Source organism: Acipenser ruthenus, chromosome 26 (assembly GCF_902713425.1).
Source record: "Acipenser ruthenus chromosome 26, fAciRut3.2 maternal haplotype, whole genome shotgun sequence".
Lineage (NCBI taxonomy): Eukaryota > Metazoa > Chordata > Actinopteri > Acipenseriformes > Acipenseridae > Acipenser > Acipenser ruthenus.
In genome coordinates, this window is record NC_081214.1 from 18,904,641 (window position 1) to 18,922,640 (window position 18,000).

Here is an 18,000-nt window from a genome sequence, read left to right on the forward strand (position 1 = left end):
ATACTGAGGTCAAGATGAGAAAAGAGGTTTATTTCCCAGATGCCATGACAAGAGACTTGGCCAACATATATGGTGGTAGGTCAAATATCTATAGCTAATCAGGTGAAGTGAGTTACAGTCAATTCTCATTAATATAAACTTGTGATAACATTAAGTGCCTCTTAATACAGATACTGTCCATTGTCCCAACCTGAACATAGTCTTATCGTAAAATACATCTTATAATACAAATTCACTAAGCATGAATGCCATTTTAGTTCCATAATTTTCAGCTAGTATACAATAAATGTTGTGTATTGGAAGACGGATCATTTCATTCAGTAATCATTTTGGTCAAGCTCCCTACTTCCAGGGTTCATCTTGCTGCAACCCAGACTGGTTTGTTTTCACTGGAGACAGATCCTTAATCATCACTATTATTATTATTATTATTATTATTATTATTATTTTTTTAAAAATATTATATTGGCTTACATTACATTCAAAGATGAATCTGCTGATTGAGATTGCTGTTTTGCAGTTTACTCTCTGTCCCTGGCCCTCCTCTTTAAAAGGACATAGCACAGTAAGCTATCTAAAATGGACAATATACATGCAGCAGTTCAGTGGATGCTGTATGTGCAGTAATAGCAATGTATGTTACATATCAATGCACAGGAGTCGGCAGAACTATGTGGCATAGACTTCTGATAACAAGAATTCCTGTTTTTTTTTTCTTGAAATTCATTTTAGCGAGAATTGACTGTAATTAATTTAGATAACGGGATGGCATTTTCTGTTGTCCATATACTTATGTCACTTCTTTATTTTATAATGTATTAAACAGGGATTGAACTGGGAAGTAAACGTGTTCTAGTAAAAATGATGCTGTATTGACCCTGCCTGTATCATAGTGGTTTCGTAAAGCTCTCTAGTCCACTCTCTTCACAGAAACACTTTTTTTTTCTCTGATTTCTTTTGATTGGCTTTTAAGAAAGACTTCCATTGTAAGCTCTTAAACTGGAGAGTCTTATTCCACATTTGGGTTTGGCATCCCACTTTTCCCACCTGCACAGGAAGTAGTACAGAGGAAGGCACTGGCAGCTGGATATTGCATCATTAATCTACGTTTCCCTGAACTAAATTCTGTTACTAAATAAAAAAAAAACACTTTTTATTTGAAAAAAAAAAAAATTAGATGACATGACAAATTACCCAAATAGACTGTAATTAATGTCTTTAACTATGGGGGCTCTTGAAATGTACTGTATGTACATCTACTGTGTAGGTGTGCATTTGTTATTCCTGAAATGACCATTGTCCTGTCTTCTTGTGATTTATGTGCATTGCAGGGAACATGTTTAGAGGCAGTGTTCACAAACAGATCCGTAATGAAGACCTAAGATTTTTACAGTAATTTATGATGTGTGTTTACAAATTGTCTTTTGTCCTAAAAAGGTACTGTATGTTACATAATCCATCTGTAGGCCTTTACATATTAAAATGTATAAAAGTTTACAGTATATCACATGAAGCATGTAGTAATCCATATAAATAACAAGTTTCCTATGCATCTAGTCAGAATATGTCATCTGGAGTAGTATTACACAAATTTAAAATGTTGGATAAAATGTTTAGAGAAAGAAGGACATTAAGGGGTAGATGTAAAGATACCTGCAAAGTGATTTGTGGGTACAAAACCCCCATAATGCAGCTGTAAATCGTGTTTAGTAGCTGTAAAGTCTGATTTATGCAGGGTATGTAAAGAATGGTGTTCACCCTTTGCCATCATTAATCCATTAAAATTATATTGAAATGCATTCAAATGAAGAAAAAAGCATGTCATTGGGCGGGATCTGGATAGTAAGCGGGAGCAAACATTATAATGTGATGTAAGGATTTTGCCTTGCACTTAGGCAATTGCTGACACTCCAAAAACTTTACACCTCTTCTTACAAGCTGTAAACCATTGTGGAAACGAGTAATTAAGAGCTGTATAAAAGCAGATGCGGTGGCACTTGGCTGTTGTTGAGGAAAGGCAGGAACACATTCGGAGGAGAAGGGCATGACGAAGAAGACCCGCATATTCAATTAGGGTCACTTTGTTTAAAGCGTTATCGTCTCACTCCGCAGGTCATCCTAGACGTAATAGCTGAATTGAGGACTGAGTTAGACCAGCTGTAAGAACTCTCAGCTCCTTCTCAGAAAACGTTTCTTTTCCGTGTGCCATGAGGACTTTGCTGCCCTTCCTCTGACATGACTTTTTTGGTTTGTATTTGTGCTCCACAAATGTCATACAGCGCCTACTGCTTTCTGTACTCCTAACTCCGTCACCTCTGGACTGCAAGTACGGCCGCTGTGGTTCAGGCAGGTTGTATACATTTCCCTACATGATGATGCAGTTTGTAGCTTTAGCACTGCTAGTTAGACTACGTTTTTAATATAACCCAATACTCTGAGCTTGTAAGGTCCCTTACATTACCCTACCTTTGGTGGCCATGCTGGCAGCATAGTTCCGTATTGTAATTAACCAATTGCTGTCTAATTGTCAGATATTGCAAGTTCCTATTAAAGCTATAAGTAATGTTCCAGCTTCAGCGTTGGCAGCTGTGTATTTTGCAAGTGGCTGGCTGAGTCAGAAGTCCTTTTAGAACAGCACTGGGACATATACAGTTGGCAAAGGTTTCATTAATTGCTATGGGTTCCAAGCATAAGTACCATCTGTTTTCTAATTGAAGAAATATGTTTCTCAGCCTCCTCCTTATGTATCTGCCAGCCTTAAAGCCTTGCTTTGTTGCCCCCAGCTTCTTAATACAGTGAAAGGAAGAGAATATCACATCACCTTACATTATTTAGCATGTAAAACAATATTGAAAAGTACTTTAAAACAATGCTTTGGCTATCCCATTAGACACTGTCCAAACATTTTCCAGTTGTGTTTTAAATATACCACTGATTGCTTCTGTAAGTCTTTGCGAGTCCTCCTTCGCCTTGATCACAGCCTTGGCATGAAGGTAATACAGACTTGGCTGCTCTCAACGCACAGATAGAAATATCAAACAAAGCAAGGGGTTGGAGTTATTCCTGGCCATTTCAGTCCAGATTTCATACAGTAAGTATAATAAAATAATAAAGTACTTTGGGACGTGGAGGTAGAACATTTAGGTTGTCAGTAAACCTAGACACAGTGGCCAACTTCCCTCACCCCTTAATAAACACTTTAAACTGTTTATTGTATAAGCCATCTGGAGCACTCGCCTTGGTCAACTTGTCAATGTCTGTTCCTGGATTCCACATACAGATGATTTGGAAACTAAAGCTTGGTAAAGTTACAGAGATGTCTCTAAACCCCCAAAATATCTGCACGGGTTTTCAAAACATGTACAGTAACTAGGCCTGAATTTCTCTACTGAAAGCCAAGGCATCAACATTTTTTCTGTTTCCTGGTTTTATCAAAGTCAACTTTCCATGATGGCATAATTAAATAATAATCTGTGTGGGACCTATAATAAAAAAGAGCTTTATTTGAGTTAATGTAATACATTTCTTGGACTGGTGTGGTCCAAGTTGCCCACCCTCATATTAGATTTCTTCTTCACGCTTCATATTAATTGGACAATAGTTACCAGGAATTATTGAGATAATGATCTATAATGTTCTCTGTTTCCCCTGTAATGATTGTTAATATTGATTAGGTTAAGAGTAGGATTAAGATTGAGGTCAGATTAATAAAATGAAATATGACTAAACTACTTGATAATATATTTTTCCAATCATGATTACTAGTAATTATTGTCTGGATAACATGAAGAGTTGTTGGTTTATTTAATCTCAGCTAAGGAGTTTTCATAGTATTTTTATTATCCATCTGTCCCTTGAAACTAGCCTGTGAAACTCATTTCAATTTGAACCTGCAGACTACAATCTAATCCCCAACCCCACACAAACATCAAAGATCACCTGTATTATTAAACACTGGTCTTTCCCTCATGGTACATTGTATTGACAGCCCTCCATTGTCATTGTTCTTTAGTCTAAGGTACCAGCATCATTTGCAATGGATGCTCATTTCTTTCTTTAGAATTGAAAGAACCTTTACTGGATACCTTTTACTGGGTCAATAATATGGTGCTCAATAATCCAGTAACTGCTGTGGTGGTTTCTTCAGGGTAACACAATGGTATTTGTTTTCTGTGGAGGTACTTCAGTATTTCTTTCAGCTGTTTTAAAAAGCACAGAATCAAACTGCACATAATTTTTAGCCTTAATAATGTATTTTCATTTTTATTTTAGCCCGAAGCTTATTTGTGAATGTTTGTTTAAGGTTGATAACCTGAGATGTGATCGCTGAACCAGAAACTATCTTTTGAAAGTATAAAAATTGTCGTAGGGTAGGGAACACAGCGCTGTAACCAGCGCTAAAGTTCAGTTCTAAGCCTAACCTAGACAACATGCCTGGTCTACATATGAAACTCTTTACTTAATATTGATGGTTATTTAAAACAATGTTGAGTCTATTTTAATGATCTAAACAGTGGCAGATCTAAATAGTCTTTAACAATATATTAGTTCTGTTTGTATTTTCCACCAGAGTTGATTTATGTATCAATTCATTAACATTACTGCATGCATGCACATATATATATATATATAGGGTAACAGTGTTAAGATCTGCCACTGTTAAAATAAAATACATATTTATACCTGAGTATTTAATTTAAAAAAAAAAATGATATACCTTTGACTTACATAAAAACAATATAACCCTACTGTACATGACTAATGTTCTTACAATTGACTGTTTTTTAAATTTACTTTCCTTATGACCTTGTGCTAAAAGTTTCAGGAAAGTGAACTGTCTATACATCAAGGATGCTGTTTTTCTGCAATAAAAACATATTAATGCAATTTCCACAGTGACAACATAGAGAACCAAGCAGAAGTTAAAATAACATTTAGCACAGAGCGTAATTATTTTTACAGTTTCAAAAGGATGTAAAACAATCTTTTAAAGTAATTTTTGGTTTTAAAAACTAAAAATTCTCCGACCAAGTTTGTAAATCTGTGTTTTATGAATTGTTATTGAATCAAACAGTTTTTTCGCATCCCTGCTGATCATCCAATTGTTTGAACCATCAGATTTTTTTTGCTAGTCCATGTGAATATCTTCAGTGCTGTGGTATTGATTAAAGTAGGTGTTTCTTATGACCAATTTTTTACTTTGAGCACGTTCAAAGAAAAACACCTGGATGAATCAATCAGTACATAACATTTCTCAGCTGTAAGTCTCCTTGTTATGAGATCTATGCTCATCAACTTCTTCTATGATGTCAGCAATATTGTGTGAAGTCTCTGAAGTAGTTTATGGTCCTGCGACAGCATATTGTCTAATGATTAAAAACCAAGTTTCTAAAATTGTTTTGTGAGTTACCTCAGTTTAAACGTTTCATATCATGAAAAGTTTCCAGCAGGAACTACCTGTAATTATCAGGGTATTACAATGGATTACACAACTATTCCTGTGCTGTAATAGAAAGTGCTGCCAGCTGTCATTTAAGTTATTCTTACAAAATGGAGCATGTCACAGTCCTGTCCTTAATAGCTCTGGGCAATATGTTCCTGGAGGTGTAATGTGGCAAAATAAGCTGCCAAACAAGGTATCTGAAGACCCTGCGGGCACAGGGGAGTCAGCAGTTTTGACTTGGAGCTTGTGACAAGGTTATGAGAGGCTTTGTACTGTAGATTAGAAGCAGAATCTTAAAGCTAGTGGGTCAGCTGCCAGATTGAAGTACAGGTATGAGAGACCTGTACCTGACCTTAGCAGGGGTCTGCTCTTATCAAATTATTTACATTTAAAAATAAAACCTGCTGCTGTAAGCATGTTCAACATGTCCTTGTCACTCAATGACCTAAGACGTAGTGCCACATAGGGTTTCAAAAAAGGTGTTTCAGTAGATTTTTACTGATTTAAAATCATAATCTGTGCTGTAGGGGTAACATTTTATCAGTATATAACAGATATGTTTCCTAGACTGTAACAGCTTGAGGATGTCATTTATAACCCGCTGCTACATCAAGTAGGAGCAGGAGCATGCTAATTAAATTTGACTCACAGAGAGATGTGTGTTTAAGATCAGGAGGGGAGGTATCTTGTGTCCCTAAAGCTAAAAAAAATGCCATAGGGATTAAAAGAAACTGTACTGTCAATAATGAAATGATTGTAATTTTGATGTTGTTATTGTTACAGCAGTTTAAAGAGGATCAAAAAACAAAGCAAGCAGAAAGCAAGATAATTGCCATTTGTGGTAATCAGTTTTAGTACAAGTGTAATTATCTTCATCACATACTTTTTTTGTACTTCTTTAAAGGCACTATAAAGACAGCAGCATCCTTAACAGAATGCAGTCCCAGAGTTATCTGATAACATAGAGTGCAGCAAGGCCAAACTGTTAATGAATGTGTTACACCGTCATCGAACTATGGAATTAAGCATCCCCTAAGAGCAGCTTGTATGTTTTTGGTAAACCAACTGCCATGCCTTTAACTGCTGAAATATCAGATTTCAGTTGCTGGCTTCATAATTTCAGTGGAAACAACTCTTGCAAAATCTAAAAGCATCCATCACTTTGACTAGTGATCTAAAATAGATGCCACATTTTTATTTCTAGATGATATAGACCCAACGGTCAAATTCAATTGTGTCTATCATACAATATAAATTAACCCTTCTGTGGCAGTAATTCGACAAGGCAGCCGCCACAGTGCCAGAGCCTCATATTTCAGGCACATGTGTTGGTAACCTTGACATAGATCTCTGACCTGATATGACTGTTTGAATTATTGCCTTCCGCTGCCTGTGTTGTCCAGTAATAATGAACTGTTTCACTGCCACATTGTTAACTTCTGATCATACCATCAGTGCCACAGATCTTACACTTTTTTGATTTGATTCACCTGGCTGGGATAAGCCACTCCTGGATTTTATTAAAGCATTCTACAGCACTGGGGAAACCCCAAGGGTTTTATCAACCACTTCATTGTACAGGGTAGTCCTGGGATAACCAAGGATAGGTGGTTGATGCAATCCTGAGTGATTCTCCAGTAAAATGCAGCTGTGGCGTATCCCGGTGTTGTAATGGTGTTTTCACATTTGGTACACAGCTGTTTTCTATGATTCTTTAAGTCAAGCTCCATGACAGAATTCACGCAGTAAAAATTGCCACACTGTTTTACTCTCCAGTCATATCAGTGATACAGATTTTTTCACCTCATGTTTAACTATCAGATGTTCGATTCCCTTTAACTTACACCTCCCTAAACACATATTCTTGTTTTATTTTAAGAGTAAATGTGAGTACAGTTTTAAATGTCAAGAGTACATTAAATATAAGATTGCATACTGTAGAAAGCTGTGAAACTGAAGTACCAGTATCCAATTAACAATAAAGAACATCATCAGAATGTTTTCAATTGAAAATTGTGTATTTAAACTTCAAAGACATCATCAAGACAAGAAAAAAAAAATAAGTTAAGTAGCCAGATGTTGTTGTTTTCTTATTTAAAGTGGTTCCGCTGTCACATGTGTTATTTAACCTTGGGCATTTGAACAAGAGAATCTCCCTATCCAAAAAAGAATAAATATAAATTTGCTAAACTGAGTGGTTAATTACACAGCAGGGGTGACCTGACAAGAAAAGACAAAGCTATTTTCCCTCTGCCTTGTTTCTCTGTGCTCTACAAATACAGGGAAGAAAATCGACTACAATTATTTAGAGATATTTTAACATTAATCTATTCCTGGTGATCTAATCCATATGGGTTTATATTTCAGTTCCTGTCACCTTTTCTAGGCAACACTTAAATAATTCAGAAGAATCCTGTCAGTGTCTATTTACATGAAGACATGGGGAAATAGTAAAGTCTCTTAATAGCCCTTTGTTTGCTTTTTTGAGTGTGCAGCTCAGCACTGCACTGTGCCTTTTGGTGTGATACAGCATGCAAATATGCTAGGTGGTGGCAAAGTTGCACTGCAACACTACAGTTGCAGGAGATTTGAATTGAATCTTGTTCAGTTGAAGTTCACACCAATGGTTGGAGTAAGTTTAGCACTTTTGGCCTTATGTTTACCGTCCAGTCTTCAGATGTCTTTGGGCGGTTGGTCTACTTAGCAGACCTTGATCGTGTCTTTACACGTATAAATTTGACCTGAGCCACCTTAAAGTTTGATATGTATCCCTAGAAAGACACGTCCTTTTTTTGGGGGGGGGTTATATGTAAATTCTGATAAAATGGAGCAATCGCATTTTGGTCAATGGGATTCTTTCAAGGCATTATATTGCCAGCTTTATAATGATACTGGTGGAGGTAAGGTAAGGAACATTGCCAGGACACATGGGGTCATTTTATCAGTCTTTAATTAACTTCAACCGTATTGTTTTTAAAAGGAGAAAATTCCACATTCATGACAGAAACTTGAGAGCACTTAAGAGGTCTTGAATTGCATTGCCTAGTTTGTTTCTGGTCTTTTAAAACAAAAAACAGGAGGAAATTAAAGACTGAACAAAAACACTTTGGAAGTATGCACAGGCTGTACCCTAAGTTAGAAATAAAGTGAACATTTCTACAAGAAACCCATCACTTCCATTTATGTGCGGAGATCCCTGAATTGGAAAACAAGTAAATTGAACCTGATGCAGAATGTGAAACTGAGTCTGAACAGATTTTGAACCATAATCCATTTACAGCAAGAAAATAAACTTACAGCAAAATCAATAGTAAAGCAGTGCCACAAAGCACACTGTACCAGGTTGTAGAACCCCACAGTGTAAAATACTTGCATGTATTTCAGAAACTTGTTGCCAATGGTGAAATATTGAGAGCTGCATAAACAAAATTAAGTTTGGGGGAAAAGGCAATCTCCTTTTAATTATTATATGTCTTCCTGAGCTATAGCTTTTACGAGCTTAACAGTTTGCCCTATAAAAGGATAGAAGACACTAGAGACTAACATTGATTTTTTCTTTGTCATTTAGGACTGTTCCAGAGAGCCATCATTCAAAGTGGATCAGCCCTCTCCAGTTGGGCGGTGAACTATCAGCCAGTGAAATACTCACGACTGCTGGCTGAAAAGGTGGGCTGCAATGTCCTCGATACACTGGACATGGTGGACTGCCTGAGAAAGAAGACTTACAGAGAGCTGGTGGAGCAAGACATCCAGCCGGCTCGGTACCACGTAGCGTTTGGGCCGGTCATCGATGGTGATGTAATACCTGACGACCCCGAGATTCTGATGGAGCAGGGTGAATTCCTGAACTATGACATCATGCTGGGCGTTAACCAAGGAGAAGGGCTCCGGTTTGTGGAGAATGTGGTTGACTCAGAAGATGGAGTCTCTGGAAATGACTTTGACTTCTCGGTGTCAGACTTCGTGGACAGCCTATACGGCTACCCTGAAGGGAAGGACACACTGAGGGAGACCATTAAGTTTATGTACACAGATTGGGCTGATCGAGAGAATCCTGAAACCAGAAGGAAAACTCTGGTAGCCCTTTTCACAGACCATCAGTGGGTGGAGCCAGCAGTGGTGACAGCAGATCTGCATGCGCGCTATGGATCTCCAACATATTTCTACGCGTTTTACCATCATTGTCAGAGTGTAATGAAGCCTGCTTGGTCGGATGCTGCCCATGGGGATGAAGTGCCCTATGTATTTGGTATCCCCATGATTGGACCTACAGACCTATTCCCCTGCAACTTCTCCAAAAACGATGTGATGCTGAGTGCCGTTGTAATGACCTACTGGACAAACTTTGCCAAAACTGGGTAAGTTACAGAAGGTTTTTCTGCATTCCTTCTGTCCTTGTGTTCTAATTGACCACCACCCAACTTACAGGATGGAAGCTAGGACCTGAGCCAAATATAAGTCACCAAGCACATTCACCATCACAATTGCTCTGTCTCTTGAATTTACTTTAATGGAAATGTATATTTCTGAGAAATTATAGACCACATAAAGGTGCATAATGTGTAACATGGTGGGGGGGGTGTAAGTGGTGAGTTCCAACACGTGTTTACTTTTGGAAGATACCCAAGAGACTGACATTGATTCTCAAAAGATTCAAACAATGCATCCTCCCCACGGAGCATAACTGATCTGAAACCTTAGTCGAGCACAACCTTTTTCAGCAGCAAATACAGGTGTTAGAGAAAGATTACTCTGGCGATATCATCGTCAAATGAGTGTTGAGCCACAGTGGGCAACCAGGACAGCACTGCTTCAATGTGAGAAGCCTGCAAGGTAATATATCCTTTTTAACCAATTATAGGAAGGTTACTATGAACCTTCATAACTCAATGAGCAGCTTACAGGATGTAATTGAAAAAGTCAGTGTGATACACATGCAGACTAACTGGCACCCGAACCACTTCTACAGTTATGGCCAAACATTTTGCAACATCTAGAACTTTAGAATGGAGATTTAAAAAAAAAAAAAAAAAACTATAGGAACACGTTCATTAAATATATGGAAAAGTACAAAAGTGTAATTCAATATGTTGATGAAGGTTTCATTCGACTTTATGAAGCGCAATTAGTTAATTCTACAGGGTCATGCAAAACTTTTTTGGCCATAGCTGTACATAGCCAGAGAATAAAAGGCTGCTGTACAAACTACTCTTTAATTAATGACGTAAGCAGAATACTGAAATAGCATCTAGCTATATAACTAACTGCACAGCAGCAGGAGCAACAATTATGTCTGAATCACAGATTTAAATATTGTTGAGCAGTTGCATATCAACCCTATATATATATATATATATATATATATATATATATATATATATATATATATATATATATTCTCATTTGGAGCAAGCACCTGATAGATATACATATCAAAGACAAAGGTTTTGGGTTTTTTTCAACTCTCACCGAGAACAAATTACTCATACCTTTCTTCTGCTTTGCCAAAGGCTACACCAATATTCTGTTTGTTCTAGATCACATCTTAATAAGCAGATCGAATCTCTAGAGGTCTTGAGAGGAAGTTGCTTTGAGGTACATAGCAGGGAAGGGGGGCTGACATACAGAAGGTAAAGGAGAGATACACAGGGATTTCCGTCTGTCTGAGTTGAGGTGATCCAGAAATGTACAAGCAGAGCACTGTGAAACAGATTGATATTATGCACCCCTTGTGTGTGTGAATGGAATGGAAATATCCTCTGAGAAACGTAGCCTGAAGCAGTAGGGTTTTAGGCCAGAAAACATAATGGAACATGTGTGTTAAAATAATTTAACTGAGGGAAAAAGGCCACCTAAAAATAGCACTGAATGTTAAAGAGTGTAATATTGAATCGTCCCAGTGTGGAAATATATGTATAGCCCTTGGATTACGGGAATGCCTCTGCGTTTAAAGAAGCCCGGATTAGATGTGCGGTAAATAGATAAACCTCTTTGGATTTCACTGGGGCAATTTCACAAAGCTGGTGTTAAGTTGCTTTGGCAAAGCTGTAGGGGAGGAGGACGTGCCATCCTGAGGGAAGGAAAGCATACATCTCACCCAGTTTAGGAAGTTTAACCTGGACCTGGTCTTTGCTATGGGAATCCTACTTTTGTTGTGTAAATTGGCTGGACTTATGATTGCTGCTACTGATAGCACACATTCTTCATCACTGTGAGGAATTAGAAGATGAGTCCAGCCAAGAAGCCAATACAACTAGTGTGTTTTGTTTTTTTTTAACAATGAAACATCAGATAGGATATTAAGCTGTTTTATTTAAATGGGATTTAGTTAAATATACATTTGGAGTTACAGTGCACAGAATGAAATATGCTACAAACACAGTCTTCCTTGAGAGGTATTTGAACTATACCTTAAGCTTTGAGGAAGACAAAAAAAATACTTTATATAATCTTTTAGAAATGGGCAACTAGGGGTGTAATTTCTGTCCCTTCTGCAACTGTTAGTAAGCAAGTGAAAAATCTCTACATTAAAATCACTTTTGTGCAAATTAATATACAATTTACACAAAATCAGTGTCATACAAATCCTAAGGGCATAGCCAAGAACCAAAAAGGTTCACTGGTCTGCCATGTCTTATGTAGCAATATTTTCCTAGACTGCTAAACAATATATATATATATATATTTCAAAAAGCAATACATCCTAGAACACCTGCTTAAACCAGGGCTGATTTTGTTTAGCATGGCATCTGTATTGCAGCACAAGCAATCTCCAGAATGAAAGTTCAGAATCCTATTATGGTACTATTGCCTAAACTGAAAATAAATATTGGGTAAACCTTACTGGGCTACCAGGAACAGTTTGTTTAGCTCACAAGGACACTGTAAAAGGTCATTCAAATGCCTGTTTTTTGCTACTTTTAGAAATACCAAGCAATGTGTTCTTTTTTCGGCAGTGAATCAAGAACGTTATTACAGTGGGACGGGCCTGCCTGGTGTTATCAGCTAATGCAGCTCTTGTGCACCAGGTTTTTCTGTTGGCTTAGTGTTAAAAATTACCTTGACAGCTCAGTGCTTTACCACCAGGGTGATTTATTAAAGAATCAGACAGGAGTTTAGAGCATGGGCAGCAATAGCATCATTTTATTAGCATCCCAGTAATTACCTTTTGTGTACCCCTTAGGTGATACAAAGGAACATTATTTATTGTTGTAAATTAAATTAGAAAAAAAAAAAACTAACGAGGCTCCAACTATGCATTTTTGATAATCTCAGATCACTTAATTGATTCTGAACCGTTGTTTCTTTCAGCGTTTAACAATTCCAGTAGGGACTTGAACCATGAAATCTTGCTAGCCGCAATGTGCATACTGCTTTATTCATCTGCCCCCCCCACCCCCTCTACCCACCCATCCCCTCTCCCGTGAGTGTGCTTGCTCACGTCCCTAGTTCCAAGCTCAATATTTTGTGTGCCCTTCACCAAGGCTTGCCCCATATGATTTATCACTGTGAAACTGTATCCAATTGAACCATAATGCACTCGCCAAATGCAACACGTATTGAGTTCTCATCAGTTAATTAACCTTTTTATGTAAGATTTTCAAAGATTTATGGTGGGAGGATGTAAGTGCGGTAGTTTTAACCCCTCTCGCTGTGTGTTTAAGTGCACTGCGCTGTAGGGGGGTCTTTCTGTTCATCATTTCTATTTCTCATTATTTATTCCCTGTCAAGGAGGGAGATGTTCTGATTACATTTTTGCTGAATTTGGTACTTATGAACAGTGACACTGGCTACTATCGGGCAACTTCCTCACGCAATGGCATTAAGACGGTTCAGTCTATAGCAGAAGCAGACAATTGTGCTGTGTTTTTATTGATGTATGGATGAATGCCCACTGGGGACTAGATTATGTTCACTAAACACATATCACTCGAGGCCTGAGATGGATTTAAACCCTGATCACTAGAGGTGAAATGTTAAGGGGTCGATTTGATTGACTTACACCTGGATAAACCACAGATGGATTTTTTTAGGCATCCCCCTGCATTGCATTAACCACCTAGGGTAATCCCAGGATAACCATTGATAGTTGTTGTACTGTAATCCACGTCAATTCCTTAGTGCTGTGAAACAATAAAATCCAGCTGCAGCTTGTTCCTGCAGGGTATAGCTTGAAAAATCGACCCTTAAGTGAATAAGCCTGTTCAGATTACCCAGCATGCAAAAAACTCACAAAGGAGTTTACCTGGAATGGCCTTCTAGCAGGGGTATAATATTCAGTGTACAATATGCTGTACCTATTGATTCATGAGTCAACAGGGAGCAATGTGGTACAGAATGCTCAGGGATTCTAACCATATATAAGATATTGGTTTTGATTGCTATATCAGCAGTTCACAGAAGCTCAACGGAAGGCTTATAAATCTTAATGCTTTTATCACTGTATTCCTGGCCAATAGAGTAAGCTGCTCCCATAAGTAGTTCAGTCTTGCTGAAATGTGAAACTCAGCTGATGTCATAAAGCATGTACAACATGCAACTGGGTAGGATGAAAACCCTGTGTGTATGTATGTATGTATGTATGTATGAAGTATTGTGCCATGTTTTTCCATACTAACTGTGCATTGCCAATCAATATATTTTATCCTCCCTCTGTTGAGCTCCAGTTAATTACTGCTAATCAAGTAAAAAGACCCTTTTCATTGTGATATAAATCACTGTTCACTCAAAATCATTCTTACCCTAATAAAAAGGGTTTCGGAGTTTCCAGAGACAGCAAGCTGCTTTAAGAGCAGTTCACTGACCATAACTTACCTTTATTTGTACACCTGACTGAGACCTTGATCCCACTTGAGTTAAAATCCTTAAAAAGTAAGAACTCTTCTCTTACCTGTTCACGAGTTTCTTATTACCATTAGTGAAACACTGTTTTTTTTTTTTATGTATTGTGTGTATATATATATATATATACAATACATATATGAATCTGATTGGAATGCAATAAGCAAGTCATGCTTTGAACAGAGTTAGGAACCAGTTGTTCATCTCTAGTTGAGATTCTTTTTCACCATATATGTAACACATTTTAGGGGTCATGAAAGTGTTCTGTATTCTGTAGTTGTAAGAGCCAGCACTATCTCGTAAACAGGTACTGTGTATTGACAAGATCGTGCTGGCTCTTAAACCTAAACAGACACTTTGCTGATCTAGCCCGTGTTACATATGCCTGCAGTGAAAGACAATCTTGCAATAACTCGAGCAGCTACTGAAATCCGGTCATTGCACCTTAACACAGACTGTATATATTACAAAAGTACACAATATTTAAGAAACTGGAATAAGAACCACTCAAAATGATTGGAAATATCATAAAATGGTACTGTAAGAGGACAGTAAAAGAAAATATGAAGGTGTAATTTGAAGCAGCAGTACATGCTCATTAAGGAGACATAGTGGCAAGGGGAAAGGTGGTTTCATGAGGAAACTACTCTACAGCTACTACTGTGGAAACAGGCTTTAAACAGCATCTTATAAAAGGCAATAGTAAACTGGGAATGCTTTAATTAAATAAGATGCAACTTAAGAATGAAGTGTGCCACACCAATGGGAGATTGTGAGAGTCACATATTAAAGTATGAGGTCCTTGGCATGGACAAAAGGAATTCTAATAAAGGCAAAAAGGTGCATTCTAGGGCAAAAAACCCACACATTAAATGTGTGTCAATGTCAACAGATACTTTAAAAGCTGTCAATAGGGCCTCATATTTTAACCTTCTTTAACACTAGTCAGCGGTCACTCCTTTTAATCAATACCCGGTCATATCACTCCAGTGGAGGCAGCAATTGATAACACTGCATTCGGTAATATATTTTTATTGAGCAAATGACACTGTCTTCTGAGATAGCAGTTGTACTCTAGGACTATTCAATGAGGAGACTCCTTGAATGCCATATGTAAATGCACCCAATAAATCAATAGAAATCAGTGACGTTTCAGTGAACTCTAGCTTCCTGTCACACAGTGCCCTCCAAAGGCATGTTCTGGTAGCTAAACCCAACACCCCCTGTCTTCTATAAAATTGGAAGCCTATTTTGCCTCTCATAAATGCAAATTGAGTAACCTGGTACTGTAGTACAGGTGTTTATAACACATACTAACTACATAGTTGTAGTAATCATTAATTAATCCATATTTCAGACTGCTGGGAAAACAATGAAGGGTGACCCCTCCCTTCTGTTACAAACAAAAAGGGTGTTTCATAACAAACCAGCTAAATGATATAAAACATAACTCCAGAAACTGCTATACTTGTTACACTAGCAGTTACAAAAATGTGTTTTGCTGGCATTTGCTTGTAAAATAAATGTCTTTCTTAAATAATCTTTTGTGGTGATAAATTAATAAATATGTAAATAAATGTATTAGGTACAGTGACTTATGACAAGATTATATGTGTGTGTGTATATATATATATATATATATATATATATATATATATATATATGTGTGTGTGTGTATATATATATATATATATATATATATATATATATATATATATATATATATACACACACACACACACATTAGATTTTGTAGGTCTAAAGCACTGCAGATCATTTTTTCTGTGTTTTTCTTTTTTGATTCTTGTGCTTGAATTTCTGTTTTGTTTTTCCAAAGGGACCCCAATAAACCTGTACCCCAGGACACCAAATTCATCCACACCAAGGCCAATCGTTTTGAAGAAGTGGCTTGGTCCAAATACAACCCCCGGGACCAGCTCTACCTTCACATCGGACTGAAACCGAGGGTCCGAGACCACTACCGGGCAACCAAAGTGGCGTTCTGGAAACACCTGGTCCCTCATCTCTACAACCTTCACGACATGTTTCAGTACACCTCAACCACAACCAAGGTGCCCCCGCCTCATACCACATCAAACTCCATCACAAAAAGACCCAACGGAAAAGCCTTTAACACCAAGCGGCCACCCATATCCACCGCCTACACCAATGAGAACTCCAATGAGAATTGGAATACGGACGAGGAGAGCGGGACTCTACTTATTGAGAACCCCCGAGACTATTCGACGGAGCTGAGCGTCACCATCGCGGTGGGAGCCTCTCTCTTGTTCCTTAACGTGCTCGCCTTTGCCGCGTTGTACTACCGGAAAGACAAACGCAGACAGGACTCTAACCGGCAACCCAGTCCGCAGCGTAACACTATTAACGACATTGCGCACGCCCCCGAAGAGGAGATAATGTCCCTGCAGGTGAACCAGAGTCACCACGAATGTGAGGCCCACGACCCTCTGCGGCTCACTTCTCTCCCAGACTACACGCTCACCATGAGGCGCTCCCCTGACGACATCCCTCTCATGACCCCCAACACCATCACCATGATCCCCAATTCGCTGGTCGGGATGCAGAACCTACACCCCTACAACACTTTTACAGCTGGCTTCAACAGTACAGGCTTGCCTCATTCACATTCCACCACCAGAGTATAGCTTTACAATAAAGAAAATCTAACTGTTTTGGGGTGGTGACAAGAGAAATCCTTTTTTTTTTTTTTTTTTTTTTTTTTGAAAGTATTAAAAAAATTCAAAAAATAAAAAGACTCAATAAAGAGAACACATGGTTTATTAAAACTGGAGCTGTTTCTGCTGCAGTGTGATGAAGACTGCCAAAATAGTATATATCTTCTCCCGAGGCGACTGGGAGACTGTGGACAAAAACATTTTCTTATCAAGCCTTTTCAGAAGACAAGAAAATAAGACATTAACAATTTGTTTAAATAAAAAGTGCTTTTTATTTCCCATTTCTGTCTCTCTTGGGAAATGAATAAAAAAAAACTAAAAAAAAAAACTAAAAAAAACAATGGCCTCTGAGACATGTCAGATTTTTTTTTTTTTTACAATGCCTTAGATATGTTCCATGTGGGATTTTTTTATTCCAACCTGCAAGCTTTTTGTGGAAAGAAGGTGCGACGCAGGATGAAAAAATGTGAAAAAAGGTTAAACAACCATTTTATCTGTTGCATACAGCATCTTTTTAAAACAAACAAAAGTTTTTTTCTGACTTAAAATTGAAATAGACTCTGCCAATGAATAAGATAATGCAGAGACAAATGTACAACTTTACTGTGATTGTTTTGTTAATAAGAAAGTGCATCTTTTGCTACAAAGTATCTATCGCTCTATCTAGCTCTATCTATATACATGCATACATACACACACACACCTGTGTGTGCGTGTCTGTGTGTGTATCAGTCCTTGCGTTTGTAGAACATTTGTGTGTAAAAAGGCCTATTAACAACAATGTTCATTTTATTCACCACATATAGTATATCAGCTATGTCAATGGTTGTCTGTCTTTGCGGAATAGCACTTGTGTTCTTTAAAAATTATTTACATCTAATTTCTCTTTTACAAAAAAATCTGTTATTTTAAATGTAAGGAAATCTAGCTGATGAATGACAAACTAACGGACGCAATTTCATCAAACTTTGTAAAAAGAAAGCGCTGAAAAAATGACCATAACTAAAACCAGCGCATATA

The 18,000-nt window shown here is 37.7% G+C and overlaps 1 protein-coding gene across 4 annotated transcripts in view; it reads left to right on the top strand.

Annotated features, from left to right (window-relative positions):
• LOC117430781 (neuroligin-3-like) overlaps positions 1-18,000 on the top strand; it is a 115,589-nt gene extending 97,589 nt beyond the window's left edge. For all 4 annotated transcript variants that reach the window (XM_034051249.3, XM_059001141.1, XM_034051253.3 and 1 more), the window contains 2 exons: positions 9,012-9,801; positions 16,122-18,000. In XM_034051249.3, coding sequence (XP_033907140.1) covers positions 9,012-9,801; positions 16,122-16,950 — 1,619 coding nt within the window. In that variant the 3' untranslated portion in view covers positions 16,951-18,000. The remainder of the gene's footprint in view (positions 1-9,011; positions 9,802-16,121) is intronic.